Genomic DNA, 27247 nt, shown 5'->3' with positions numbered 1-27247 from the left:
AAAGTATCTTGCAACATGATGTGTCGCCACAAATATGGCTATAGTGGGGGGGCCTATGTACTCAATTTCAAGTTCGTGTGCAGTTCATGTTAATTTTGGGCAACCACTATAAATGTATTCTACTGGGTCCTACTAATCGGAAAAATGATGTCGCCATTTTTTTCTGTTGACCTTTAGTGACCTTGACTGAAGGTCAATGTTCAAACGTCGTTACAGTGACCATACTTCATCCAAAGTATATCAACCTGCGTACCAAAATGTGGTAAATTTCACAAGGAACATTGGTTATGACATTTGTTTCGTCATTTGACCTTTCGTTTTTTTGCAATATGCAAATGAGCTAATTAGAGACAAAAATATGCATAATTAGCATACCCTATTAAACATATATCCCGGTTATACATATAATGGCTAGTACATCCCGTCTCCATTAATTAATCATTATTAAATGTGTATGAATGATAAAACGTTTTGTTAATGAGGCAAAAGATGAAATAGCGGAGTTAATTGGGACATACTATCCGTCGCCAAATGAAATATTATTTACAAATCGATGAATTAAAATATCATTTAAATAGTACGTCCGATCCAAGTTATCATTTGAAAGTATTAAATCATTTGACTTACCAATGGGCACTAATAAAAATCAAGGTATGAATGAGGTTGACTGTAGACCTACATGTAGATACTACAGGTCATTGTATCCTACAAAAGCATCAATTCTTTATCTTAACAGGATTGGAGTCCTTCCCTGAAAAGAGCAAACAGAATATATGTGTGACGTGAACAAGCAAAGCGATTTGGACATCTGCCAGAATCAATTTAGTGTTTTTAGGCAACAAATTAAATCCAAAAGTTAACGGACGAGCCATTTTGAAAGTTCATCTCTTGGGGAATCCAGGTGAGCTTTAACGTGGAGCATTTGTTTACTGCCTCGAGTCGTGTGTGTGTCCCCAAGATGCGGAGACACGTGTGCGGTGTGAATGGTGCGATGTGCGTTTTCTCACCCTCCGTGCTCCTCCAGGTGCAGCACACTCCGTAGCGGTTGCTGCACCGAGCCGTCTCGAGCCGAGAACGCCCTGAACGCGTCCTCGAGCCGTGGCACGAGCGCTTCGTACGAGAGAGCGCGCGCCACCTCGTCGGCGAGGATGACGCGGAGCGGGGAGTGCGCCATGCGGTCCGGCGGAGGGTCCATGGTGCGCCGCGGAACCTGCAACCCGTACGCGAAGTGAGTTCAACCCGCTACGGCTGCGGGTGACGAAGGTGAGGTGCAGGTCGAAGCGAGTGGTGCCGTTCGCGACCAATTCGCAAATTTGAAGCGAGAACGGAAAGTTAGTGAAGAAGAAGCGTCGGTTTGGGAATCCCCTTCGGCAGGGCGTGTCGCATGCTTGAATAAAAATGGGTGGATGATTGACAAAGGGAAAAACGATGATGCAGTGAAAGGTATGCAATGAACACTTCAACAACTAAGGTTCCCGTGGGACCGTGGGAGGAGCGTGGGGCCGTGGGCGGGGTGTGGGGCCGTGGGAGGGGCGTGGGGCCGTGGGAGGGGCGTGGGATCGTGGGAGGGGCGTGGGACCGTGGGAGGGGCGTGGGACCGTGGGTGGGACGTGGGAAGGGGTGTGGGGCCGTGGGAGGCGCGTAGGGGTGTGGGACCGTGGTAGGGGCGTGGGGCCGTGGGAGGGGCGTGGGGCGTGGGAGGGGCGTGGAACGTGGAAGGGGTGGGAGGGGCGTAGGGGTGTGGGACCGTGGGAGGGGCGTGGGGCCCTGGGAGGGGCGTGGGACCGTGGGAGGGGCGTGGGGCCGTGGGAGGGGCGTGGGGGCGTGGGACCGTGGGAGGGGCGTGGGACCGTGGGAGGGGCGTGGGGCCGTGGGAGGGGCGTGGGACCGTGGGAGGGGCGTGTGGCCGTGGGAGGGGCGTGTGGCCGTGGGAGGGGCGTGTGGCCGTGGGAGGGGCGTGGGACCGTGGGAGGGGCGTGGGGCCGTGGGAGAGGCGTGGGGCCGTGGGACCATGGGAGGGGCGTAGGGCCGTGTGAGGGGCGTGGGGCCGTGGGAGGGGCGTGGGAGGGCCGTGGGGGCGTGGGGTCGTGGAAGGGGCTTGGCGCCGTGGGAGGGGCGTGGGGCCGTGGGATCGTGGGAGGGGCGTGGGACCGTGGGAGGGGCGTGTGGGCATGGGTGGGGCTGTGGGAGGGGCGTGGGGCCGTGGGAGGGGCGTGTGGCCGTGGGAGGGGCGTGTGGCCGTGGGAGGGGCGTGGGACCGTGGGAGGGGCGTGGGGCCGTGGGAGGGGCGTGGGACCGTGGGAGGGGCGTGGGACCGTGGGAGGGGCGTGGGGCCGTGGGAGGGGCGTGGGACCGTGGGAGGGGCGTGGGACCGTGGGAGGGGCGTGGGGTCGTGGAAGGGGCTTGGCGCCGTGGGAGGGGCGTGGGACCGTGGGAGGTGCGTGGGACCGTGGGAGGGGCGTGATGGTCTAGAGTCCCTTCATAAGGGACTCTATGAGGATCAAACGGCGAAACGCTTCCCAGTCGCTTGTAAAATTAACCTTCAAAACTCACGATCTGACCGTGTGACGCACGAAAAGTCCCTGTCTCACAATCTCACCTTTCATGCGCAAGAATATCTTAAAACTTCGGGTTTTCGTCCTTGTTTTGCTGAAATTAGCAAGCATCGGAATCGACAGGGGCGTGTGTGTGACGTCAACACATTTGCGATCCGCCATGTTGGAGTACAAGCACGCAAATCTATATATTACATCTGCTATAAATGGATGAGTTTTGTGTGTGCGTGTGTGAGGAATACTCTTTGGGACTATTAATTACGTACGTATATTAATTATTTACGTATGATTTAAATGTACCTTTTAACTCTTTAGACTGCTGAGACCCCTTCGACCTTTGAAGACCCTTTAAGACCCCTAAGCTCCTTAACACACCAAAGACCCAAAGGACCAAAAAGCCTCCGACAACCCAAAAGACTCCGAGGACCCAAAAGACCCCCTCCCCGGATCCGGCATGCAGGTATGCTATTGAAGCGCGGTGCTACGCGCGCTACTTGTATAGCAAGGAGGAAGCGGATAACGCGGTAAGTTCAAAGAGTCTTTATTACAAGAGCTCCACTGTAGCACTGGAGCGCTCCGGGCTGCGTGCCCGGTGTATATCCCGCGGCCACGCCTACCCCTCGGGCGTGGCCGCCGCCCACTTGGTGCGCGGAATGATGCCATCACGCCAGTGAGCTTTCGTGTCCGCCACACGTGCCCCCCCCAGAATTCCCGCGCACCTGGAGGGCCAGTTTGTGGGGCAAACGGATGACCTGGCCGAAGCGCCCTCTGGCGACTGGCGGCGTCCGGGGTGCAGGGATGCCAGCTGGGATGCCTCCGGCTGCACCCGAGATGGGTGCAGGACTGGGGGGCGGCGTGCCGGCGGGCCTGGGCGGTGCCGGGGGTCCGCCCGCAGGGGGGCGGCCCCGACGCGGGGGCCGAGCCACCGGCGGTGGGTGGTCCACGTCGAGGTGGGCCGGCTTGAGGCGATCCACTGAGACGCGGTCGGGAGTACGGCCGATGTCCAAGGTGAAATGTTTCACCCCGGTCTCCAGCACGCGGAAAGGCCCGTCGTACGGGGGCCGCAGTGGTGTCCACTGGGCGTCGTGCCGGACGAAGACGTAGTCCGCGGTGCGAAGCTCCGGGGCAACGTGCGTAGGCGGGTGCCCGTGGTGCGCCGTCGGCACCGGGGCGAACCTCCGGGCGGTCTCCTGCAGCGCGGACCGCTCCTGCGCCACGGACCATGGTGCCGTGGGGTCGGGGAGGAACTCGCCAGGCACCCGCAGCGGTTGTCCAAAGACCAACTCCGCCGCGGATGCACGCAGGTCGTCCTTGGGCGCCGTCCGGAGACCCAGCAGGACCCAGGGGAGCCTGTCGACCCAGCCGCCGTCGCGGAGGGTGGCCCGGAGCGCGGCCTTCAACGAGCGGTGGAACCGCTCGCACAGGACGTTGGCCTGGGGGTGGTAGGCCGTGGTTCGGTGCAGTTGGACCCCGAGCCCCCGCGCGACCGCCCCCCAGAGCTCCGAGGTGAACTGGGGGCCGCGGTCAGACGAGATGTCCGAGGGGGCGCCGAACCGGGTGACCCAGGTGGCGATGAACGCCTGCGCGATGTCCGCCGCCGTCGTCGCCGCCAAAGGCACGGCCTCCGCCCACCGGGTGGTGCGGTCCACCATTGTCAGGACATGGGTGAAACCCCGCGAGGGGGGCAGAGGTCCCACCAGGTCCACGTGCACGCGGTCGAACCTACGTTCCGGCACCGTAAACGGGGCCAATGGGGCCTGGGTGTGCCGGTGCACCTTCGTGCGCTGGCACGCGAGGCACGTCCTGGTCCAGCCACGGACGGCCTTCCGGAGGCCATGCCAGACAAACTTGTCGGTGACCAACCTCTGGGAGGCCTTTGTGCCCGGGTGGGACAGGCCGTGGATCGCGTCAAAAACCTGGCGCTGCCAGCCCGCGGGCCCGAGGGAGACATCGCACAAGAGGGCCGTGCCCGCGCTGTCGAACGGCACCTCAGTGACGCGGAGGCCCGTGATGGCGGTCCGCAAGGCCTGGACGCCGGGGTCGGCGGCCTGGTCCGCCGCCATCCGGGCATAGTCGATGCCAAGGTGGACTGCGTGGGCGACGGACCGGGAAAGGCAATCCACCACCGGGTTGTCCTTCCCCACGACGTGCCGGATGTCCGTTGTATATTCGGACATGGCAGAGAGGTGGCGCTGCTGCCGTGCCGACCATGGCTCGGCGACCTTGCCCATCGCGAAGACCAGTGGCTTGTGGTCGACGAAGGCCATGAACGCACGGCCCTCGAGCAGATGGCGGAGTGCCTGACCGCCAGGTGAAGCCTGAGCAACTCGCGGTCGAAAGTACTATAACGGCGTTCGGGCGGGCGAAGCTGCCGGCTGAAGAACGCCAGCGGTTGCCAGGCACCACGCACCCATTGCTCGTGCACCGCGCCCACCGCGTAGTCCGAGGCGTCGGTGGTGAGGGCGATCGGTGCATCGGGCACCGGGTGCGCGAGCATGGTGGCATTAGCCAAGGCAAGCTACGCGCCCGCGAACGCCGCGTCCATCTGCTCGGTCCAGGTAACGTCACCTTTGCCCGGCTTCCCTCGGAGGGCCTCGTGCAAGGGGCGCAGGAGCTGGGCGATGTGGGGCAAGAACCGATGGTAAAAGTTTCCCATGCCCAGGAACTCCTGGAGCCCCTTGATCGTGCGGGGGCGCGGAAACCCCTTCACCGCCTCCACCTTGGCCGGTAGGGGGACGGCCCCGCGCCTGGTGACGCGGTGCCCCAAAAAGTCGATGTCGGCGACGCTGAACCGGCACTTGGCGGGGTTCACGATGAGGCCATGCTGGCCCAGACGTTCGAAGAGCGTGCGGAGATGGTGTAGGTGCTCCTCGCGGGACGCGCTGGCGACGAGGATGTCGTCCAGGTAGACGTAGACGAAAGCCAAGTCACGCAAGACGCTGTCCCTTAGTCGCTGGAACGCCTGAGCCGCATTTTTCAATCCGAAGGGCATCCGAAGAAATTCGAAAAGCCCGAATGGCGTGATGACCGCCGTCTTCGGGACGTCCTCCGGCCTGACGGGGACCTGATGGTAGCCGCGTATGAGGTCCACCTTTGAAAAGAAGGACATGCCCGCCAACCAGGCGGAAAAGTCCTGAATGTGGGGGACGGGGTAGCGGTCGGGGGTGGTGGCGTCGTTGAGGCGCCGGTAGTCCCCGCACGGTCGCCATCCCCCGCCGGGCTTTGGCACAATGTGGAGCGGCGACGCCCAAGCACTCTCGGAGCGCCGCATGATGCCGAGCCGCTCCAGCGTAGCGAACTCCGCTTTAGCTACCGCGAGCTTCGTCAGCTCGAGGCGGCGTGCCCGGGCGTAGACCGGTGGCCCGGCGGTGGGGATGTGGTGTTCCACCCCGTGCTTGACGGCCCCCGCCGAGAAGGTGGGCCGCGTGAGGGCCGGGAAACCGGCGAGGAGGCGGGTGAATTCGTTCGCTGCCGGAAGCGTCCAGATGAACCTGGCCGGAACCGAACCACTCAGCAAGCCGCTCGGCGAGCCGCTCGATTAGCCGCTCCGGGAGCTGCTCAACGAGGCGGGCAGCGCGCAAGCGAGCGAGCTGAACGTCTCAGCCTGGACAAGCCTTCTGTGCTTTACGTCCGCCAACAGGCCATTGGCACAGAGGAAGTCCGTGCCAAGCAGTGCCATAGGCACGTCGGCAGTGACGAACGGCCACCGGAAAACCTGCCCTCCGAACCACAGAGAAAGGCAGCGTTTTCCGTATGTGCGAATGGACGTACCATTGGCAGCAAGCAGCACGGGGCCCCGGCCCACGGTCTGCTTGTCGGATGTACCGGCGGGAACGACACTCACCTGCGCTCCCGTGTCGCACAGGTAACGGCGCCCGGATAAGGTGTCCGTGATGAACAGTAGGCTGTTTGAACGGCCGGCGCTCAGTGCCACTACCGAGGGCCGGCCCGGGCGTTTCCCGACCTGCCGAATGAGCACGGCGGGCGACATTGCCGAGCCTCGTGGCCGAACTGGGCGTGGAAAAAACACCAGGTTGGCGACGGAGGCGGCGGAGGCCACGGTTTTCTCCGCGGCGGCGGTGGTGGGTGGGGCGTGGCGGCGGCCGCGAGGTGTGCATCAGCATCAGCCACGAGGTGTGCATCAGCCTCGGGATTCGCGACTGCTGCGCCAAAACTCGCCTTCGTGTCCAAAGCCGCGAAGAACCTGTCGGCCTCGGCAGCGAGAGCTAGGGGTTCCGTCGTCACAGAACCGGCCAAGGCGAGGCGTACTCGTGCCGGCAGCTGGCGTCGAAATAACGCCCGGAATAGAGCGTTCGGGGTTTCGTCGCCCATCAACGACAGCATATGGTCCATGCGGACCGACGGTCGTGTGTCACCGAGCTCGGGGAGGTCCAGGAGGCGGTCGGCCCATGCGTCCACCGTGAGGCCGAACGTGGCGAGGAGGAGACGCTTGATCGACTCATACCTGCCATCGGCCGCTGGGTTCCTCAGGACCGACATGACACGAGCGGCCATGCTGGGCCCGAGGGAGGCGACCACGTGGCAGTACATGGTCTCGTCCACCGTGATGCCTCGAAGTCGGAACTGGGCTTCTGCCTGCAGGAACCAAACTTCGGCTTGAGCCTCCCAGAACTCGGGGAGTTTGATTTGGACCGCGTTGGTTGCCATTGCTGTGGCGGGTTCGGGTGGTCAGCGACGGCTGACCAGAATGTCGGAGGGTCACCAATGAAGCGCGGTGCTACGCGCGCTACTTGTATAGCAAGGAGGAAGTGGACAACGCGGTAAGTTCAAAGAGTCTTTATTACAAGAGCTCCACTGTAGCACTGGAGCGCTCCGGGCTGCGCGCCCAGTGTATATCCCGTGGCCACGCCTACCCCTCGGGTGTGGCCGCCGCCCACTTGGTGTGCGGAATGATGCCATCACGCCAGTGAGCTTTCGTGTCCGCCACACTATACAAGGCACAGAAGATCCATGAAAATTTGGTACAATGGACTAACGGGCCCCATAGTTTGTTCAAATTGTGAATTTTTGCGCTGTATTTTGTTCTGGCAATTGCGCCGATCGGGAGGATTGCTTGTTGTATCAGACTGCCAACAAGCAACAATACATTTTTTAAGACTAGTGGTGTCACCCGTGGGAATCCCACTGGCATGGAGGTGTATCCTTGTGATCGGTGCAGCCGTTTTTGCGGTACCTGGGAACGGACGGACGGACAGACAGACAGACAGACAGACAGACGGATGGACATTTGGTGAATTATAGTAAGATGGCGGACTGTGAACAGTGCGGACGGTGGGATCTGTTTATTTTTCATTTTTAATACATTCAAGGTGCAAAATATACTGCCTTAAATCATACTATGAGCCTTAACCAGAAGAGAGGAAGAAGGGACTACAACAGTAGAAAACAGGTATCTTTCAATGAACCTAATAATCAATGGACATTATCAGTTAATATGGAGATAGATAAGCAAATTGCTGAGGATGCTCCCGCTGCCAGCACACGTGGCAGGGCATCTGGTGGGGCATCTACACTCTGTGAACTATGAGATGTTTACACCGTTAAATGAAAGAAATGTGGAAGATGTGCAACGGTATTTTAAAGGAGCTCAATGGTAAATTAGACAATGTTATATCTCTGAGATAGCTGAAATTAAGATTGATTTGGCTTCCACGAAATGAATCGGCGCCGAATTGGACTTTGCGGTACCCAACAAGGCTCACTGTTGTTGAGAAAGAGGAATGGCAGAAGATTAAAGGTTTTTCAGATCTTAGAGTAAATCTCGCAGACAAGGGTCCAGCAACAAAAAGTACGTCTGCAGAAGCAAAACATGTTGCTGTATGGAGTTCCTTCCCTACCCAATGAGAACGTATACAAAGCTACATCAACGGTTTTCAGGAAATTGCTGGATATTCCCCAAGAGGTGGCTGCCAAAATCGCTTTGGTAAATGGTCATCATTTGTCAGCCAAGAAAGGCGACGAGGATCCATCGTTAAAATGTCCACGTCCGCACATCAAGAAAAGAGGAAGCATCGAGAAACGTTCCAGACACAATAATCATCCATGGGGGCTCAGCCATCTCTGAGAAAAATGGCAACACACATACACAGACAGACAGACAGACAGACCAACAGCTCTCATATAGTAGATTACCCACGCCAGAGGAGAGGGTATTGCATTTGAGTCCGTTTGTCTGTTTGTTTGTCCACACAGAATTGAAGAGTACAATCGTCTCCTGACAAGGGATGAACAGCAAACCCAGTATCTGCTTCAAGTTGTGACAGAACATCGCAAGAGGTTTCCCGATTGCAGGAAATCAACGCTTATCGGGCAACAATGAGTGGCTGGCAACCATGAGTCACTGTGCAACCCCTAAATCTTGATGTATTCAAAAAATATTTCACAGGCAGAAGTTTTACCTCAATAGCAAAAAAATTAAAGGTTAGGAGTAATACAATAAAAAAAATGTTTTTCCTTATTTACAGACTTGGCATTTAATATGGAATATTTTTTTTGTGGGGGTGAACTTACTTTTCAAGATGTCTTAGAACCAAAAGTTCATTGGAATTATGTTGAAATTATTCTAGATTTTGTTAATGTGAACTTTGAAAGAAACAAAAACCACATTTGACATTTTGAAACAAATAAATTGATCCTTGAAAGTGATGGAAACTGATATCGAACTCAATTCATGGACAGTACTGTGTTAAACTTCTGTACGTTTTCCAGAAGTATCTCTTTATTTTGCACATTTGCCAAAATTTTTTTAACAAAAACAAAAGTTAAACTACGACTGGGATTACGGACAGTAAAATTACAGTTCAGTACTTCGTGTAACCCCCACGAGCATTCAGGAGACCACGTACACGTTGAGGCATGCTGTTCACGAGATTTGCCAAGGTTTGGACAGGAATCGATTGCCATGCAGTGACAATAGCCTGCTGCAATTCACGCACAAAGGTCGGCTGCTGGTCCAAGTGGTCGATTTGACGCGTTAATTCTGCCCACAAGTTCTCTATCGGATTCATATCCGGGGACATGGCAGGCCACTCCATATGCTCGACACCACGGTCAGCAAGAAAGTGTTGGATCATGCGAGCACAATGAGGCCGTGCATTGTCATCTTGGAAGACAAAGTTTCCTCGAAAGGCTGCACGAGCAAATGGAAGCAATGTTTCTTCCAGAATGGCCCTGTACTTGAACTGGTTCAGGTTTCCATTCAGAACAACCAGGTCAGTTTTGCCCCCTGCATGAAAAGTAGCCCAAACGGTCACCCCACCACCTCCAGCTTGGACTATTGGCACTATACAATCTTTGTTGTAGGCTTCATGCACTTGTCTGCGCACTCGGACGCGGCCATCTTGACGATAGACCAGAAATCTAGACTCGTCACTGAAGATCACGTGATTCCAGTGTCCTGGCTACCATTGACGGTGCTCTCTGGCCCACTGCAATCGGCGCTGGTGGTGTTGTCTGGTCAGGCGTGGCTTTCTCAGGGGACGCCTGGCACGATAGCCTGCTTGAACCAGTCGTTGGTTGACTAGCCTTCTGGATACAGGCACATTTGTCAGTTGCTGCCACTCAGCCCTAAGCCGCCACTGCCACTCAGCTGCCACTCTGCCACTCAGCTGAATTGGTACGGCCATTGCAGACTAACGGGTGCAGCTGGTGATCATCCCTCCTTGTGGTGCTGCGGGGACGTCCTGGCCTCGGTATTGGAGTAGGGACACCCCTCTGAGCATTTCGTTTCAGGATCTTTGACACCTGACCTTGAGTGATGCCATACTGCCGAGCAATAGCACGCTGTTTCATGCCGTAATTTCGTAAAGCCACCACTCCATGACAAGCAGCATTGTCGAGTTGACGGACCATCTCCAGAGGAAGCGGCAATAACTTTTGGAGACGTTCAGCAGTTGTTTTCCACTAATACAGAACGCAACAACCCTTGTATACCCGACTGTGAAGCTAATCATCAAATGCACCTGTCCGTACATTTTGCCATGCCACCTGTGATATAATCCTGTTGTTGACTTCTTGCTGCGACAGACAATCAGTGACATGGTTCTTTTAACAAATAAATCACCAAAGTGTAAAAGAACCTCACCAGATTGATATACTGAGTTAAGAAAGTAAACTCAAGTCAAGAAAAAAAAAATATTCCATATTAAATGCCAAGTCTGTAGCTAAGAAACACCCTTGCCAGCATATTTAAGTTACTAGCAACGGTACTCGCCCTCCGGGCGGGGCTTCAATTGGGAGGCCCAAATGAAAAGGCAAAATATCAGAAATTGAAGGCTTTTTTATTTTAAACGATTAATATAAACATCCGTTAAATCAAATCAAACGCAAATCATCCAAATCTAAACAGTATTTGTAGAATTTCAATAAAAGCCACATCACTGTTCATATCGGTAAATATTATTCCATCGTGTTTTAATCCACTGGCTGAGGGAGTCCCCGTGTGCATGAGACGTGCCCTAAGTTACTCTTCATAATATTGAAGTAGACCATGAGACATATCAAAAAAGCTTGGGTAGACTTTTGGTAACCCGGCAGTAACCGAGGAAATGACGTCATTAGCCACGGCCTTTGCCGCTCTATTGATACCAAAATTTAGGGGTAGGGGAAACATAAATCGCAATAACTTTGGAAGTATAAATCACAGAACTACAAAATACCCATTAAAATGTTTGTATTTAAGTACTCTATTCATTACAATAATCATTATGCAAATTAATATGTTGATGAGGTCACCAGAGGTCAAAAGGTCACAAACCCAGGTACAAGTGAAAATTTCACACTGCTCCAAAAAAATACCCACCAAGTTATGGATTTACTCACTTTTACATTTCTGATGCATGAAACTTTTAGAATAGATGCTACCTATTATTTTGATATGCATTTGGGGCCTTTTAATGCCTAAGTTTATTACATAATAACAATTGAAAAATGTCATAAATTTAAAAGGTGGAATTTTTTCAAGTGCTTGGGCATACAAAGTATGCTGTCATGCTGGGACCATTTGTTAGCAATATGAAGGTGCATATGAACAGTTTTTGTTATCAAGAATTCTCCTATGCTCTTTAGCTTTAACCCTTATTGCTCTGTAAGTTGGAGGCCCAAGGTCAAAGGTCAACTTTAATCGAATTCCGTTGCCAGCTCAAAGTGGAAAACCTTATTCGTAGTGACCGTGAGGGGGATTGGGCGTTGCATATCCAGGCAGTCCAGGCCTTGCTCCCTGTCTTTGCAGCTTTTGATTCCACAAATTACCTGAGATGGTGTTCATTGTATTTGGAGGACATGCACAAGCTACCTGACACGGCACCAGAAGTCTATGAGGCATTCCGGGCAGGTAAATTTGTGGTGAAGCGAACCCCTGGAAAATTCAATGCGGTCGGCGCTGATATGGCATTGGAACAGACGATCAATAGATCACAAAAGAGTGCCTCTGGTATCATCGGCAACACAAGAATGAAGAAATTTGTGGCAATGTGGGAGCTTATCTATCATGAAATGCTGGCCATAACCAACCTACACAGGGAATTAAGTGGGGTGAATACCAGTCTATCAGAGGAAGGTATGATCAGCAAAGCTGAAATAGCTACAGGTGAACAGAAAGTCCAAGCAATCCTTGCGACAATAGAAAGGAATGAAAACCCATTTCAGCTGGTTCCTGATCAAGTAGAACTTCACAATATTCTCACCCAGGAAGTTATGTCTCATGATATTAGAAGCCAGTTACTTTCAGTAATGGAAATTGGGACCAGAGCATATGAAACACTGAGAACAGAGCGATTTGTAGAACAATCAGTTAGGTTCTCCTCAGTTATTCATCGAACAAACTTGAAGACATTTCTCAGCATACATAAGCCAGAAAAAGATATCAAAGGAAAATCCGCTGGAAAACAGAGGGAAGAAGCCCAAATGAAACGATCAATTGAGGTTACCCGTGCCCGTGGAAGGACAATGGAAGAGTTATTGCAGTATGATGTCTCCCCTACATCATATTTGTTTGATAAGGAAGGACAGATGACCAAACCACTAAAAAGTGCACTTGTCCAGGAACTAGAGACCAAACTCACCAAAGATGATGAGAGAACTCCAGTCAAGGACAGTGCATTACAGTCCACATGTTTAGTTGACGTGATGGCCAACATCAGAAAGATAAAAATAAAAGATCTGCAGACATTTGGAGATTTCTGTGATAATTTTCTGAACTATGTCGCTGCAGTTGGTCAGGGGGATGAGAGGTTGGATTTGGTCTTTGATTCCTATGTCGAGGGGTCCATAAAAGATTCCGAGAGAAGGCGCCGTTCAGTTAAAGCGGCAATTGAAATGAACATTATCAATTACGACGCACCATTACCTGTAGAAATGGACAGATTTTGGGCATCAAGCAATAATAAATTTAAACTCCAGATGCTTCTTCACTCACAAGCCATAAAGCGCGGAAAAGAAAGACCTTCCACAGTCAACGTTGTGGCAAGTTCTTTTTCAGGTGTATCTGGTGCAGTTTACATGCCAGTCTGTCAAAGATGGCTGTTCAACAGAAATGCCAGACCTCAGTCCCGATGTAGAAGAGGCAGATGCTCGTATCATTCCACATGCGATGCATGCAGTCAAAAGTGGAACTGAACGTATTATCGTATTGTCTGGTGATACAGATGTGTTTGTACTGCTTATGCACTACTGGAATATTCTTCATTACAATGGCCTAAGCGAACTTTGGCTAAGGGCTGGTGTTGGAGATTCAACGAGATACATTCCAGTTCACACATTAGCACCAAAGGGTGGAGAAGAACTTTGCTATGTGCTACCACTTGTTCATACCCTGACTGGGTGTGACTACACAAGCAAGGTGGGAACAAAACATGCAGCCTTGAATAATGCTCGTCCATCTGAGTATCTCAAAGACTTTGATTCTGGAACAAGTTGTACCGACAGTTTCATGGCGTCCTGTGAGGCATACCTGGTACAAGTTATAAAAAAGAACACCAAGTGCACAATAATGGATCAATTAAGAGACCACATGTACCATCACAGTAAAGGTGTATCCTTGGAGCAACTTCCGCCAACTAGCCATGCAATACAGCGACACATCCATAGAGCGTTTTATGCAACCTATCAGATGGTGACTTTGTTACACCCTCATAAGCCCACATCACTGGATCCAACTGCCTTTGGCTTCAGGGAAGCAGATGAACTTTTGATGCCAACTAAAGGCATGAGACCAATTCCTGAAGAATACACAGTATTGTGCAATTGCAAAAAATGCAGCAATGACAGATGTACCTGTCGCAAAAATGGACTTCCCTGCATTAGTTTCTGCAAGTGTCAAAGTCTCCAGGGTGATGAACAAATTGTGCAATGCAAAAACCCCTCTGGTTCAACTCAGTATTAGCATAAAGGAAATTCCTTTATGGTATTAGGTATGTAGCAGTAATTTACTCTGTATACGCATCGCTGGGTCATCTGGATCCCTTTGACAAACATGCGAGTAAGTAACGGTAAATTACTAAACTTGTGGACAATAGAAACTATTGTGTTAAAACATGTACTTGTCTATCATTGCTTGAGATATGTCTCTTTCATTTGACTAGCAGATCAGGCATAGATAACATTTTATGGAACCATGGTCATCATTGCCATGGGTATTTTTAAAGGCTTCTTGGCTTCAAATAAGATTTCAATTAAATCTAACCTTATGATGTGTCCGCCTACTTGACAAAACACAGGGTTAATACAATGGACTGAAGAGCATAAGGGAACTCTTCACAAAACATAACTCAGAATACATTCTCAAATTGCTAAAGAAGGTACTAGTATGCAGAACATTCTATTATACTTATGGACTGCAAAAAAATCTGCCTTTTAAATTTACGGCAATTTTCAGTTGATGTTATGTAATAAACTTAGGCATTAAAAGGCCCCAAATGCATATCAAAGTAATCAGTAGCATCTATTCTAAAAGTTTCATGTATCAGAAATGTAAAAGTGAGTAAATCCATAACTTGTGGGTATTTTTTTGGAGCAGTGTGAAATTTTCACTTGTACTCGGGTTTTGTGACCTTTTGACCTCTGGTGACCTCATTAACATATTAATTTGCATAATGATTATTGTAATGAATAGAGTACTTAAATACAAACATTTTAATGGGTATTTTGTAGTTGTTATTTATACTTCCAAAGTTATTGCGATTTATGTTTCCCCTACCCCTAAATTTTGGTATCAATAGAGCGGCAAAGGGCGTGGCTAATGACGTCATTTCCTCTGTTACTGCCGGGTTACCAAAGGTCGACCCAAACTTTTTTGATATGTCTCATGGTCTACTTCAATATTATGAAGAGTAACTTAGGGCACATCTCATGCACACGGGGACCCCCTCAGCCAATGGACTATTTTGAAAAACCGGAAAAATTGGAAAATTGAAAAAAACCAATATAGCCTATTTTACTCCAGCGGGTCCCAGGATTACCCACCCAAAATTTTGTTGTGATCGGTTCAGCCGTTTTGCGGTACCTGGGAACAGACGGACAGACAGACAGACATTTGGTGAATTATAGTAAGATAAACAGTATTTGTGGACTTTCAATAAAAGCCACATCACTGTTCATATTGGTAAATATTATTCCATCGTGTTTGGAAAAATTGGAAAATTGGAAATTGGAAAAACAATATAGCCTATTTTATTACAGGGGGTCGCAGGATTACCCACCCAAAATTTCGTTGCGATCGGTTCAGCCGTTTTTGCGGTACCTCGGAACAGACGGACAGACAGACATTTGTTGAATTATGGTAAGATGAATGGATTTTTTTTTTTTACATTGATCTGAATGCAATTTGTCCTATGAGAACACAGCCTGAGAAATATCCTTCCAGAGGAGTGGGGGTTTAAAAAAAAAATTAACAAGGGGGATTTTTATCTTGGCATGGCCGGAGGGATCAAACGTCGACTGTGCCAATTCGGAGAAATGCAGCCACGTACGGATGACGGATTCGTACTGCTACGAGGACGCCGCATGAGAATTTACCTCATGGAGGCGCAAGCCAAATTCGCAAGGGGGGATTGGGCGCACAATAAAAAGACTCCCAATAGCCATATTAGAGCTTCACAAATATCACAAGTAGGACAAAGAAATTAGTCAACATTTGTGCAATGTCGCTGCATTGTCTTTGTGCCCTCTGTCACATCGTGCTTTGATTTAGAATACAAAAGTAAAAATAAATCCAGGGTGTACTGGTGTTGGCTTAGCGGTTAGGGTGCCGGCTTGGGATCCTGGAATCAAGAGTTCGAATCCTGGTCGATCGCTGAATTAACACCAGGCTCAGCTAGTCATCCTTCCGAGGTCGGCAAATTGAGTACCAGCTTGCTGGGATGAATGATCCCGGTGTGTACCCTGATTTAGAATAGGTACACCGTATCCTTGCGCATCGTAAGAGGCGACTAAGGGTTGGCGTCAGGAAGGGCATCCGGCCATAAAAACATTGCCTCAAACAGGAACCATGATTGGCATGGGGCCCGCAAGGCTAACCCCCGCTCCAGCCGGGAAAATGGCCTTAAAACGATCATTCATTCATTCATAGACTATGGGATTTGAACTTGTTCTAAGCACCATCAATCATTGATTCAAGCAGTTTCGTTGGATCAAGATTGGTGGACTTTTGAACCCAGAGCAGGCAGATCAAAGGCGAGTGCGCATACCTCGAAAGTATCTTGCAACATGATGTGTCGCCACAAATATGGCTATAGTGGGGGGGCCTATGTACTCGATTTCAAGTTCGTGTGCAGTTCATGTTAATTTTGGGCAACCACTATAAATGTATTCTACTGGGTCCTACTAATCGGAAAAATGATGTCGCCATTTTTTCCTGTTGACCTTTAGTGACCTTGACTGAAGGTCAATGTTCAAACGTCGTTACAGTGACCATACTTCATCCAAAGTATATCAACCTGCGTACCAAAATGTGGTAAATTTCACAAGGAACATTGGTTATGACATTTGTTTCGTCATTTGACCTTTCGTTTTTTTGCAATATGCAAATGAGCTAATTAGAGACAAAAATATGCATAACTAGAACGGGCACTCGGTAGAGCGCATACCTTCGCCGCAGCTACTGTTCTGTACTTGACCTTGACCTTTGACCCGATTGCTCCCAAAATCTAATCAAATGTGTCCCGTATAATAACCAATCATCCCACCAAATTTCATGCAATTCGGTTGAATACTTTTTGAGTTATGCGAATAACATACACACACACACACACACACACACAGACATACAAATCATAACTTTGAGTGAAATACGATCGAGTTAAAAATAGTCAGAATTTGAGCAAATCTGTTTCATTCGTTTGTTAATATGCCTCATCTCTTGACAAATCTGCAATTATAATTTTTTTTGAGGTTGAAATGATCGCGGGAGATTGCGTTATAGTGATGACGTCCTGGATGGACATCTTCTTCTTCAGTCGGGCATAACTTTGAGTGAAATACGATCGAGTTAAAAATAGTCAGAATTTGAGCAAATCTGCTTCATTCGTTTGTTAATATGCCTCATCTATTGTCAAATCTGCAATTATAATTTTTTTTGAGGTTGAAATGATCGCGGGAGATCGCGTTATAGTGATGACGTCCTGGATGGACATCTTCTTCTTCAGTCGCTCATAACTTTGAGTGAAATACGATCGAGTTAAAAATAGTCAGAATTTGAGCAAATCTGTTTCCCAAAATCTAATCAAATGTGTCCCGTATAATAACCAATCATCCCACCAAATTTCATGCAATTCGGTTGAATACTTTTTGAGTTATGCGATTAACATACACACACACAGACATACAAATAAATACACAGCGATCAAAACATAACCTTCCGCTTTTGCGAAGGTAATTAGCATACCCTATTAAACATATATCCCGGTTATACATATAATGGCTAGTACATCCCGTCTCCATTAATTAATCATTATTAAATGTGTATGAATGATAAAACGTTTTGTTAATGAGGCAAAAGATGAAATAGCGGAGTTAATTGGGACATACTATCCGTCGCCAAATGAAATATTATTTACAAATCGATGAATTAAAATATCATTTAAATAGTACGTCCGATCCAAGTTATCATTTGAAAGTATTAAATCATTTGACTTACCAATGGGCACTAATAAAAATCAAGGTATGAATGAGGTTGACTGTAGACCTACATGTAGATACTACAGGTCATTGTATCCTACAAAAGCATCAATTCTTTATCTTAACAGGATTGGAGTCCTTCCCTGAAAAGAGCAAACAGAATATATGTGTGACGTGAACAAGCAAAGCGATTTGGACATCTGCCAGAATCAATTTAGTGTTTTTAGGCAACAAATTAAATCCAAAAGTTAACGGACGAGCCATTTTGAAAGTTCATCTCTTGGGGAATCCAGGTGAGCTTTAACGTGGAGCATTTGTTTACTGCCTCGAGTCGTGTGTGTGTCCCCAAGATGCGGAGACACGTGTGCGGTGTGAATGGTGCGATGTGCGTTTTCTCACCCTCCGTGCTCCTCCAGGTGCAGCACACTCCGTAGCGGTTGCTGCACCGAGCCGTCTCGAGCCGAGAACGCCCTGAACGCGTCCTCGAGCCGCGGCACGAGCGCTTCGTACGAGACAGCGCGCGCCACCTCGTCGGCGAGGATGACGCGGAGCGGGGAGTGCGCCATGCGGTCCGGCGGAGGGTCCATGGTGCGCCGCGGAACCTGCAACCCGTACGCGAAGTGAGTTCAACCCGCTACGGCTGCGGGTGACGAAGGTGAGGTGCAGGTCGAAGCGAGTGGTGCCGTTCGCGACCAATTCGCAAATTTGAAGCGAGAACGGAAAGTTAGTGAAGAAGAAGCGTCGGTTTGGGAATCCCCTTCGGCAGGGCGTGTCGCATGCTTGAATAAAAATGGGTGGATGATTGACAAAGGGAAAAACGATGATGCAGTGAAAGGTATGCAATGAACACTTCAACAACTAAGGTTCCCGTGGGACCGTGGGAGGAGCGTGGGGCCGTGGGCGGGGTGTGGGGCCGTGGGAGGGGCGTGGGGCCGTGGGAGGGGCGTGGGATCGTGGGAGGGGCGTGGGACCGTGGGAGGGGCGTGGGACCGTGGGTGGGACGTGGGAAGGGGTGTGGGGCCGTGGGAGGCGCGTAGGGGTGTGGGACCGTGGTAGGGGCGTGGGGCCGTGGGAGGGGCGTGGGACGTGGGAGGGGTGTGGAACGTGGAAGGGGTGGGAGGGGCGTAGGGGTGTGGGACCGTGGGAGGGGCGTGGGGCCCTGGGAGGGGCGTGGGACCGTGGGAGGGGCGTGGGGCCGTGGGAGGGGCGTGGGGCCGTGGGAGGGGCGTGTGGCCGTGGGAGGGGCGTGGGACCGTGGGAGGGGCGTGGGGCCGTGGGAGAGGCGTGGGACCATGGGAGGGGCGTGGGGCCGTGGGAGGGGCGTGGGACCGTGGGAGGGGCGTGGGGTCGTGGAAGGGGCTTGGCGCCGTGGGAGGAGCGTGGGACCGTGGGAGGGGCGTGGGACCGTGGGAGGTGCGTGGGACCGTGGGAGGGGCGTGATGGTCTAGAGTCCCTTTATAAGCGGCTCTATGAGGGTCAAACGGCGAAACGCTTCCCAGTCGCTTGTAAAATTAACCTTCAAAACTCACGATCTGACCGTGTGACGCACGAAAAGTCCCTGTCTCACAATCTCACCTTTCATGCGCAAGAATATCTTAAAACTTCGGGTTTTCGTCCTTGTTTTGCTGAAATTAGCAAGCATCGGAATCGACAGGGGCGTGTGTGTGACGTCAACACATTTGCGATCCGCCATGTTGGAGTACAAGCACGCAAATCTATATATTACATCTGCTATAAATGGATGAGTTTTGTGTGTGCGTGTGTGAGGAATACTCTTTGGGACTATTAATTACGTACGTATATTAATTATTTACGTATGATTTAAATGTACCTTTTAACTCTTTAGACTGCTGAGACCCCTTCGACCTTTGAAGACCCTTTAAGACCCCTAAGCTCCTTAACACACCAAAGACCCAAAGGACCAAAAAGCCTCCGACAACCCAAAAGACTCCGAGGACCCAAAAGACCCCCTCCCCGGATCCGGCATGCAGGTATGCTATTGAAGCGCGGTGCTACGCGCGCTACTTGTATAGCAAGGAGGAAGCGGATAACGCGGTAAGTTCAAAGAGTCTTTATTACAAGAGCTCCACTGTAGCACTGGAGCGCTCCGGGCTGCGTGCCCGGTGTATATCCCGCGGCCACGCCTACCCCTCGGGCGTGGCCGCCGCCCACTTGGTGCGCGGAATGATGCCATCACGCCAGTGAGCTTTCGTGTCCGCCACACGTGCCCCCCCCAGAATTCCCGCGCACCTGGAGGGCCAGTTTGTGGGGCAAACGGATGACCTGGCCGAAGCGCCCTCTGGCGACTGGCGGCGTCCGGGGTGCAGGGATGCCAGCTGGGATGCCTCCGGCTGCACCCGAGATGGGTGCAGGACTGGGGGGCGGCGTGCCGGCGGGCCTGGGCGGTGCCGGGGGTCCGCCCGCAGGGGGGCGGCCCCGACGCGGGGGCTGAGCCACCGGCGGTGGGTGATCCACGTCGAGGTGGGCCGGCTTGAGGCGATCCACTGAGACGCGGTCGGGAGTACGGCCGATGTCCAAGGTGAAATGTTTCACCCCGGTCTCCAGCACGCGGAAAGGCCCGTCGTACGGGGGCCGCAGTGGTGTCCACTGGGCGTCGTGCCGGACGAAGACGTAGTCCGCGGTGCGAAGCTCCGGGGCAACGTGCATAGGCGGGTGCCCGTGGTGCGCCGTCGGCACCGGGGCGAACCTCCGGGCGGTCTCCTGCAGCGCGGACCGCTCCTGCGCCACGGACCATGGTGCCGTGGGGTCGGGGAGGAACTCGCCAGGCACCCACAGCGGTTGTCCGAAGACCAACTCCGCCGCGGATGCACGCAGGTCGTCCTTGGGCGCCGTCCGGAGACCCAGCAGGACCCAGGGGAGCCTGTCGACCCAGCCGCCGTCGCGGAGGGTGGCCCGGAGCGCGGCCTTCAACGAGCGGTGGAACCGCTCGCACAGGACATTGGCCTGGGGGTGGTAGGCCGTGGTTCGGTGCAGCTGGACCCCGAGCCCCCGCGCGACCGCCCCCCAGAGCTCCGAGGTGAACTGGGGGCCGCGGTCAGACGAGATGTCCGAGGGGGCGCCGAACCGGGTGACCCAGGTGGCGATGAACGCCTGCGCGATGTCCGCCGCCGTCGTCGCCGCCAAAGGCACGGCCTCCGCCCACCGGGTGGTGCGGTCCACCATTGTCAGGACATGGGTGAAACCCCGCGAGGGGGGCAGAGGTCCCACCAGGTCCACGTGCACGCGGTCGAACCTACGTTCCGGCACCGTAAACGGGGCCAATGGGGCCTGGGTGTGCCGGTGCACCTTCGTGCGCTGGCACGCGAGGCACGTCCTGGTCCAGCCACGGACGGCCTTCCGGAGGCCATGCCAGACAAACTTGTCGGTGACCAACCTCTGGGAGGCCTTTGTGCCCGGGTGGGACAGGCCGTGGATCGCGTCAAAAACCTGGCGCTGCCAGCCCGCGGGCCCGAGGGAGACATCGCACAAGAGGGCCGTGCCCGCGCTGTCGAACGGCACCTCAGTGACGCGGAGGCCCGTGATGGCGGTCCGCAAGGCCTGGACGCCGGGGTCGGCGGCCTGGTCCGCCGCCATCCGGGCATAGTCGATGCCAAGGTGGACTGCGTGGGCGACGGACCGGGAAAGGCAATCCACCACCGGGTTGTCCTTCCCCACGACGTGCCGGATGTCCGTTGTATATTCGGACATGGCAGAGAGGTGGCGCTGCTGCCGTGCCGACCATGGCTCGGCGACCTTGCCCATCGCGAAGACCAGTGGCTTGTGGTCGACGAAGGCCATGAACGCACGGCCCTCGAGCAGATGGCGGAGTGCCTGACCGCCAGGTGAAGCCTGAGCAACTCGCGGTCGAAAGTACTATAACGGCGTTCGGGCGGGCGAAGCTGCCGGCTGAAGAACGCCAGCGGTTGCCAGGCACCACGCACCCATTGCTCGTGCACCGCGCCCACCGCGTAGTCCGAGGCGTCGGTGGTGAGGGCGATCGGTGCATCGGGCACCGGGTGCGCGAGCATGGTGGCATTAGCCAAGGCAAGCTACGCGCCCGCGAACGCCGCGTCCATCTGCTCGGTCCAGGTAACGTCACCTTTGCCCGGCTTCCCTCGGAGGGCCTCGTGCAAGGGGCGCAGGAGCTGGGCGATGTGGGGCAAGAACCGATGGTAAAAGTTTCCCATGCCCAGGAACTCCTGGAGCCCCTTGATCGTGCGGGGGCGCGGAAACCCCTTCACCGCCTCCACCTTGGCCGGTAGGGGGACGGCCCCGCGCCTGGTGACGCGGTGCCCCAAAAAGTCGATGTCGGCGACGCTGAACCGGCACTTGGCGGGGTTCACGATGAGGCCATGCTGGCCCAGACGTTCGAAGAGCGTGCGGAGATGGTGTAGGTGCTCCTCGCGGGACGCGCTGGCGACGAGGATGTCGTCCAGGTAGACGTAGACGAAAGCCAAGTCACGCAAGACGCTGTCCCTTAGTCGCTGGAACGCCTGAGCCGCATTTTTCAATCCGAAGGGCATCCGAAGAAATTCGAAAAGCCCGAATGGCGTGATGACCGCCGTCTTCGGGACGTCCTCCGGCCTGACGGGGACCTGATGGTAGCCGCGTATGAGGTCCACCTTTGAAAAGAAGGACATGCCCGCCAACCAGACGGAAAAGTCCTGAATGTGGGGGACGGGGTAGCGGTCGGGGGTGGTGGCGTCGTTGAGGCGCCGGTAGTCCCCGCACGGTCGCCATCCCCCGCCGGGCTTTGGCACAATGTGGAGCGGCGACGCCCAAGCACTCTCGGAGCGCCGCATGATGCCGAGCCGCTCCAGCGTAGCGAACTCCGCTTTAGCTACCGCGAGCTTCGTCAGCTCGAGGCGGCGTGCCCGGGCGTAGACCGGTGGCCCGGCGGTGGGGATGTGGTGTTCCACCCCGTGCTTGACGGCCCCCGCCGAGAAGGTGGGCCGCGTGAGGGCCGGGAAACCGGCGAGGAGGCGGGTGAATTCGTTCGCTGCCGGAAGCGTCCAGATGAACCTGGCCGGAACCGAACCACTCAGCAAGCCGCTCGGCGAGCCGCTCGATTAGCCGCTCCGGGAGCTGCTCAACGAGGCGGGCAGCGCGCAAGCGAGCGAGCTGAACGTCTCAGCCTGGACAAGCCTTCTGTGCTTTACGTCCGCCAACAGGCCATTGGCACAGAGGAAGTCCGTGCCAAGCAGTGCCATAGGCACGTCGGCAGTGACGAACGGCCACCGGAAAACCTGCCCTCCGAACCACAGAGAAAGGCAGCGTTTTCCGTATGTGCGAATGGACGTACCATTGGCAGCAAGCAGCACGGGGCCCCGGCCCACGGTCTGCTTGTCGGATGTACCGGCGGGAACGACACTCACCTGCGTTCCCGTGTCGCACAGGTAACGGCGCCCGGATAAGGTGTCCGTGATGAACAGTAGGCTGTTTGAACGGCCGGCGCTCAGTGCCACTACCGAGGGCCGGCCCGGGCGTTTCCCGACCTGCCGAATGAGCACGGCGGGCGACATTGCCGAGCCTCGTGGCCGAACTGGGCGTGGAAAAAACACCAGGTTGGCGACGGAGGCGGCGGAGGCCACGGTTTTCTCCGCGGCGGCGGTGGTGGGTGGGGCGTGGCGGCGGCCGCGAGGTGTGCATCAGCATCAGCCACGAGGTGTGCATCAGCCTCGGGATTCGCGACTGCTGCGCCAAAACTCGCCTTCGTGTCCAAAGCCGCGAAGAACCTGTCGGCCTCGGCAGCGAGAGCTAGGGGTTCCGTCGTCACAGAACCGGCCAAGGCGAGGCGTACTCGTGCCGGCAGCTGGCGTCGAAATAACGCCCGGAATAGAGCGTTCGGGGTTTCGTCGCCCATCAACGACAGCATATGGTCCATGCGGACCGACGGTCGTGTGTCACCGAGCTCGGGGAGGTCCAGGAGGCGGTCGGCCCATGCGTCCACCGTGAGGCCGAACGTGGCGAGGAGGAGACGCTTGATCGACTCATACCTGCCATCGGCCGCTGGGTTCCTCAGGACCGACATGACACGAGCGGCCATGCTGGGCCCGAGGGAGGCGACCACGTGGCAGTACATGGTCTCGTCCACCGTGATGCCTCGAAGTCGGAACTGGGCTTCTGCCTGCAGGAACCAAACTTCGGCTTGAGCCTCCCAGAACTCGGGGAGTTTGATTTGGACCGCGTTGGTTGCCATTGCTGTGGCGGGTTCGGGTGGTCAGCGACGGCTGACCAGAATGTCGGAGGGTCACCAATGAAGCGCGGTGCTACGCGCGCTACTTGTATAGCAAGGAGGAAGTGGACAACGCGGTAAGTTCAAAGAGTCTTTATTACAAGAGCTCCACTGTAGCACTGGAGCGCTCCGGGCTGCGCGCCCAGTGTATATCCCGTGGCCACGCCTACCCCTCGGGTGTGGCCGCCGCCCACTTGGTGTGCGGAATGATGCCATCACGCCAGTGAGCTTTCGTGTCCGCCACACTATACAAGGCACAGAAGATCCATGAAAATTTGGTACAATGGACTAACGGGCCCCATAGTTTGTTCAAATTGTGAATTTTTGCGCTGTATTTTGTTCTGGCAATTGCGCCGATCGGGAGGATTGCTTGTTGTATCAGACTGCCAACAAGCAACAATACATTTTTTAAGACTAGTGGTGTCACCCGTGGGAATCCCACTGGCATGGAGGTGTATCCTTGTGATCGGTGCAGCCGTTTTTGCGGTACCTGGGAACGGACGGACGGACAGACAGACAGACAGACAGACAGACGGATGGACATTTGGTGAATTATAGTAAGATGGCGGACTGTGAACAGTGCGGACGGTGGGATCTGTTTATTTTTCATTTTTAATACATTCAAGGTGCAAAATATACTGCCTTAAATCATACTATGAGCCTTAACCAGAAGAGAGGAAGAAGGGACTACAACAGTAGAAAACAGGTATCTTTCAATGAACCTAATAATCAATGGACATTATCAGTTAATATGGAGATAGATAAGCAAATTGCTGAGGATGCTCCCGCTGCCAGCACACGTGGCAGGGCATCTGGTGGGGCATCTACACTCTGTGAACTATGAGATGTTTACACCGTTAAATGAAAGAAATGTGGAAGATGTGCAACGGTATTTTAAAGGAGCTCAATGGTAAATTAGACAATGTTATATCTCTGAGATAGCTGAAATTAAGATTGATTTGGCTTCCACGAAATGAATCGGCGCCGAATTGGACTTTGCGGTACCCAACAAGGCTCACTGTTGTTGAGAAAGAGGAATGGCAGAAGATTAAAGGTTTTTCAGATCTTAGAGTAAATCTCGCAGACAAGGGTCCAGCAACAAAAAGTACGTCTGCAGAAGCAAAACATGTTGCTGTATGGAGTTCCTTCCCTACCCAATGAGAACGTATACAAAGCTACATCAACGGTTTTCAGGAAATTGCTGGATATTCCCCAAGAGGTGGCTGCCAAAATCGCTTTGGTAAATGGTCATCATTTGTCAGCCAAGAAAGGCGACGAGGATCCATCGTTAAAATGTCCACGTCCGCACATCAAGAAAAGAGGAAGCATCGAGAAACGTTCCAGACACAATAATCATCCATGGGGGCTCAGCCATCTCTGAGAAAAATGGCAACACACATACACAGACAGACAGACAGACAGACCAACAGCTCTCATATAGTAGATTACCCACGCCAGAGGAGAGGGTATTGCATTTGAGTCCGTTTGTCTGTTTGTTTGTCCACACAGAATTGAAGAGTACAATCGTCTCCTGACAAGGGATGAACAGCAAACCCAGTATCTGCTTCAAGTTGTGACAGAACATCGCAAGAGGTTTCCCGATTGCAGGAAATCAACGCTTATCGGGCAACAATGAGTGGCTGGCAACCATGAGTCACTGTGCAACCCCTAAATCTTGATGTATTCAAAAAATATTTCACAGGCAGAAGTTTTACCTCAATAGCAAAAAAATTAAAGGTTAGGAGTAATACAATAAAAAAAATGTTTTTCCTTATTTACAGACTTGGCATTTAATATGGAATATTTTTTTTGTGGGGGTGAACTTACTTTTCAAGATGTCTTAGAACCAAAAGTTCATTGGAATTATGTTGAAATTATTCTAGATTTTGTTAATGTGAACTTTGAAAGAAACAAAAACCACATTTGACATTTTGAAACAAATAAATTGATCCTTGAAAGTGATGGAAACTGATATCGAACTCAATTCATGGACAGTACTGTGTTAAACTTCTGTACGTTTTCCAGAAGTATCTCTTTATTTTGCACATTTGCCAAAATTTTTTTAACAAAAACAAAAGTTAAACTACGACTGGGATTACGGACAGTAAAATTACAGTTCAGTACTTCGTGTAACCCCCACGAGCATTCAGGAGACCACGTACACGTTGAGGCATGCTGTTCACGAGATTTGCCAAGGTTTGGACAGGAATCGATTGCCATGCAGTGACAATAGCCTGCTGCAATTCACGCACAAAGGTCGGCTGCTGGTCCAAGTGGTCGATTTGACGCGTTAATTCTGCCCACAAGTTCTCTATCGGATTCATATCCGGGGACATGGCAGGCCACTCCATATGCTCGACACCACGGTCAGCAAGAAAGTGTTGGATCATGCGAGCACAATGAGGCCGTGCATTGTCATCTTGGAAGACAAAGTTTCCTCGAAAGGCTGCACGAGCAAATGGAAGCAATGTTTCTTCCAGAATGGCCCTGTACTTGAACTGGTTCAGGTTTCCATTCAGAACAACCAGGTCAGTTTTGCCCCCTGCATGAAAAGTAGCCCAAACGGTCACCCCACCACCTCCAGCTTGGACTATTGGCACTATACAATCTTTGTTGTAGGCTTCATGCACTTGTCTGCGCACTCGGACGCGGCCATCTTGACGATAGACCAGAAATCTAGACTCGTCACTGAAGATCACGTGATTCCAGTGTCCTGGCTACCATTGACGGTGCTCTCTGGCCCACTGCAATCGGCGCTGGTGGTGTTGTCTGGTCAGGCGTGGCTTTCTCAGGGGACGCCTGGCACGATAGCCTGCTTGAACCAGTCGTTGGTTGACTAGCCTTCTGGATACAGGCACATTTGTCAGTTGCTGCCACTCAGCCCTAAGCCGCCACTGCCACTCAGCTGCCACTCTGCCACTCAGCTGAATTGGTATGGCCATTGCAGACTAACGGGTGCAGCTGGTGATCATCCCTCCTTGTGGTGCTGCGGGGACGTCCTGGCCTCGGTATTGGAGTAGGGACACCCCTCTGAGCATTTCGTTTCAGGATCTTTGACACCTGACCTTGAGTGATGCCATACTGCCGAGCAATAGCACGCTGTTTCATGCCGTAATTTCGTAAAGCCACCACTCCATGACAAGCAGCATTGTCGAGTTGACGGACCATCTCCAGAGGAAGCGGCAATAACTTTTGGAGACGTTCAGCAGTTGTTTTCCACTAATACAGAACGCAACAACCCTTGTATACCCGACTGTGAAGCCAATCATCAAATGCACCTGTCCGTACATTTTGCCATGCCACCTGTGATATAATCCTGTTGTTG

General features: G+C 52.8%; 1 protein-coding gene and 2 long non-coding RNA genes across 4 annotated transcripts in view; 2 read left to right on the top strand and 1 right to left on the bottom strand.

Moving 5' to 3' along the window:
* CRYM (crystallin mu) overlaps window positions 1-1195 on the bottom strand; it is a 37716-nt gene extending 36521 nt beyond the window's left edge. Inside the window, exon 1 of the mRNA XM_068113647.2 lies at window positions 1008-1195. Coding sequence (XP_067969748.2) covers window positions 1008-1195 — 188 coding nt within the window. The remainder of the gene's footprint in view (window positions 1-1007) is intronic.
* On the top strand, window positions 1129-9221 carry LOC137425337 (uncharacterized). The gene is made up of 2 exons (XR_013622773.1): window positions 1129-1263; window positions 8769-9221. It is a non-coding gene; the product is annotated as an uncharacterized LOC137425337 (long non-coding RNA).
* Window positions 9222-17965: 8744 nt separating this feature from the next.
* Window positions 17966-25884, top strand: LOC144891200 (uncharacterized). 2 transcript variants are annotated; one of them, XR_013622772.1, is made up of 3 exons: window positions 17966-17980; window positions 18104-18342; window positions 25432-25884. It is a non-coding gene; the product is annotated as an uncharacterized LOC144891200 (long non-coding RNA). The 2 variants fall into 2 exon arrangements; XR_013622771.1 differs by lacking the exon at window positions 17966-17980 and having other exon boundaries at window positions 18045-18342.
* Window positions 25885-27247: the final 1363 nt, after the last annotated feature.

This window comes from Myxine glutinosa, chromosome 1 (genome assembly GCF_964187855.1).
Source record: "Myxine glutinosa chromosome 1, kmMyxGlut1.1, whole genome shotgun sequence".
NCBI lineage: Eukaryota > Metazoa > Chordata > Myxini > Myxiniformes > Myxinidae > Myxine > Myxine glutinosa.
Note: the sequence above shows the minus strand (reverse complement) of the source record. Positions and strands in the feature narration are given on the sequence as shown.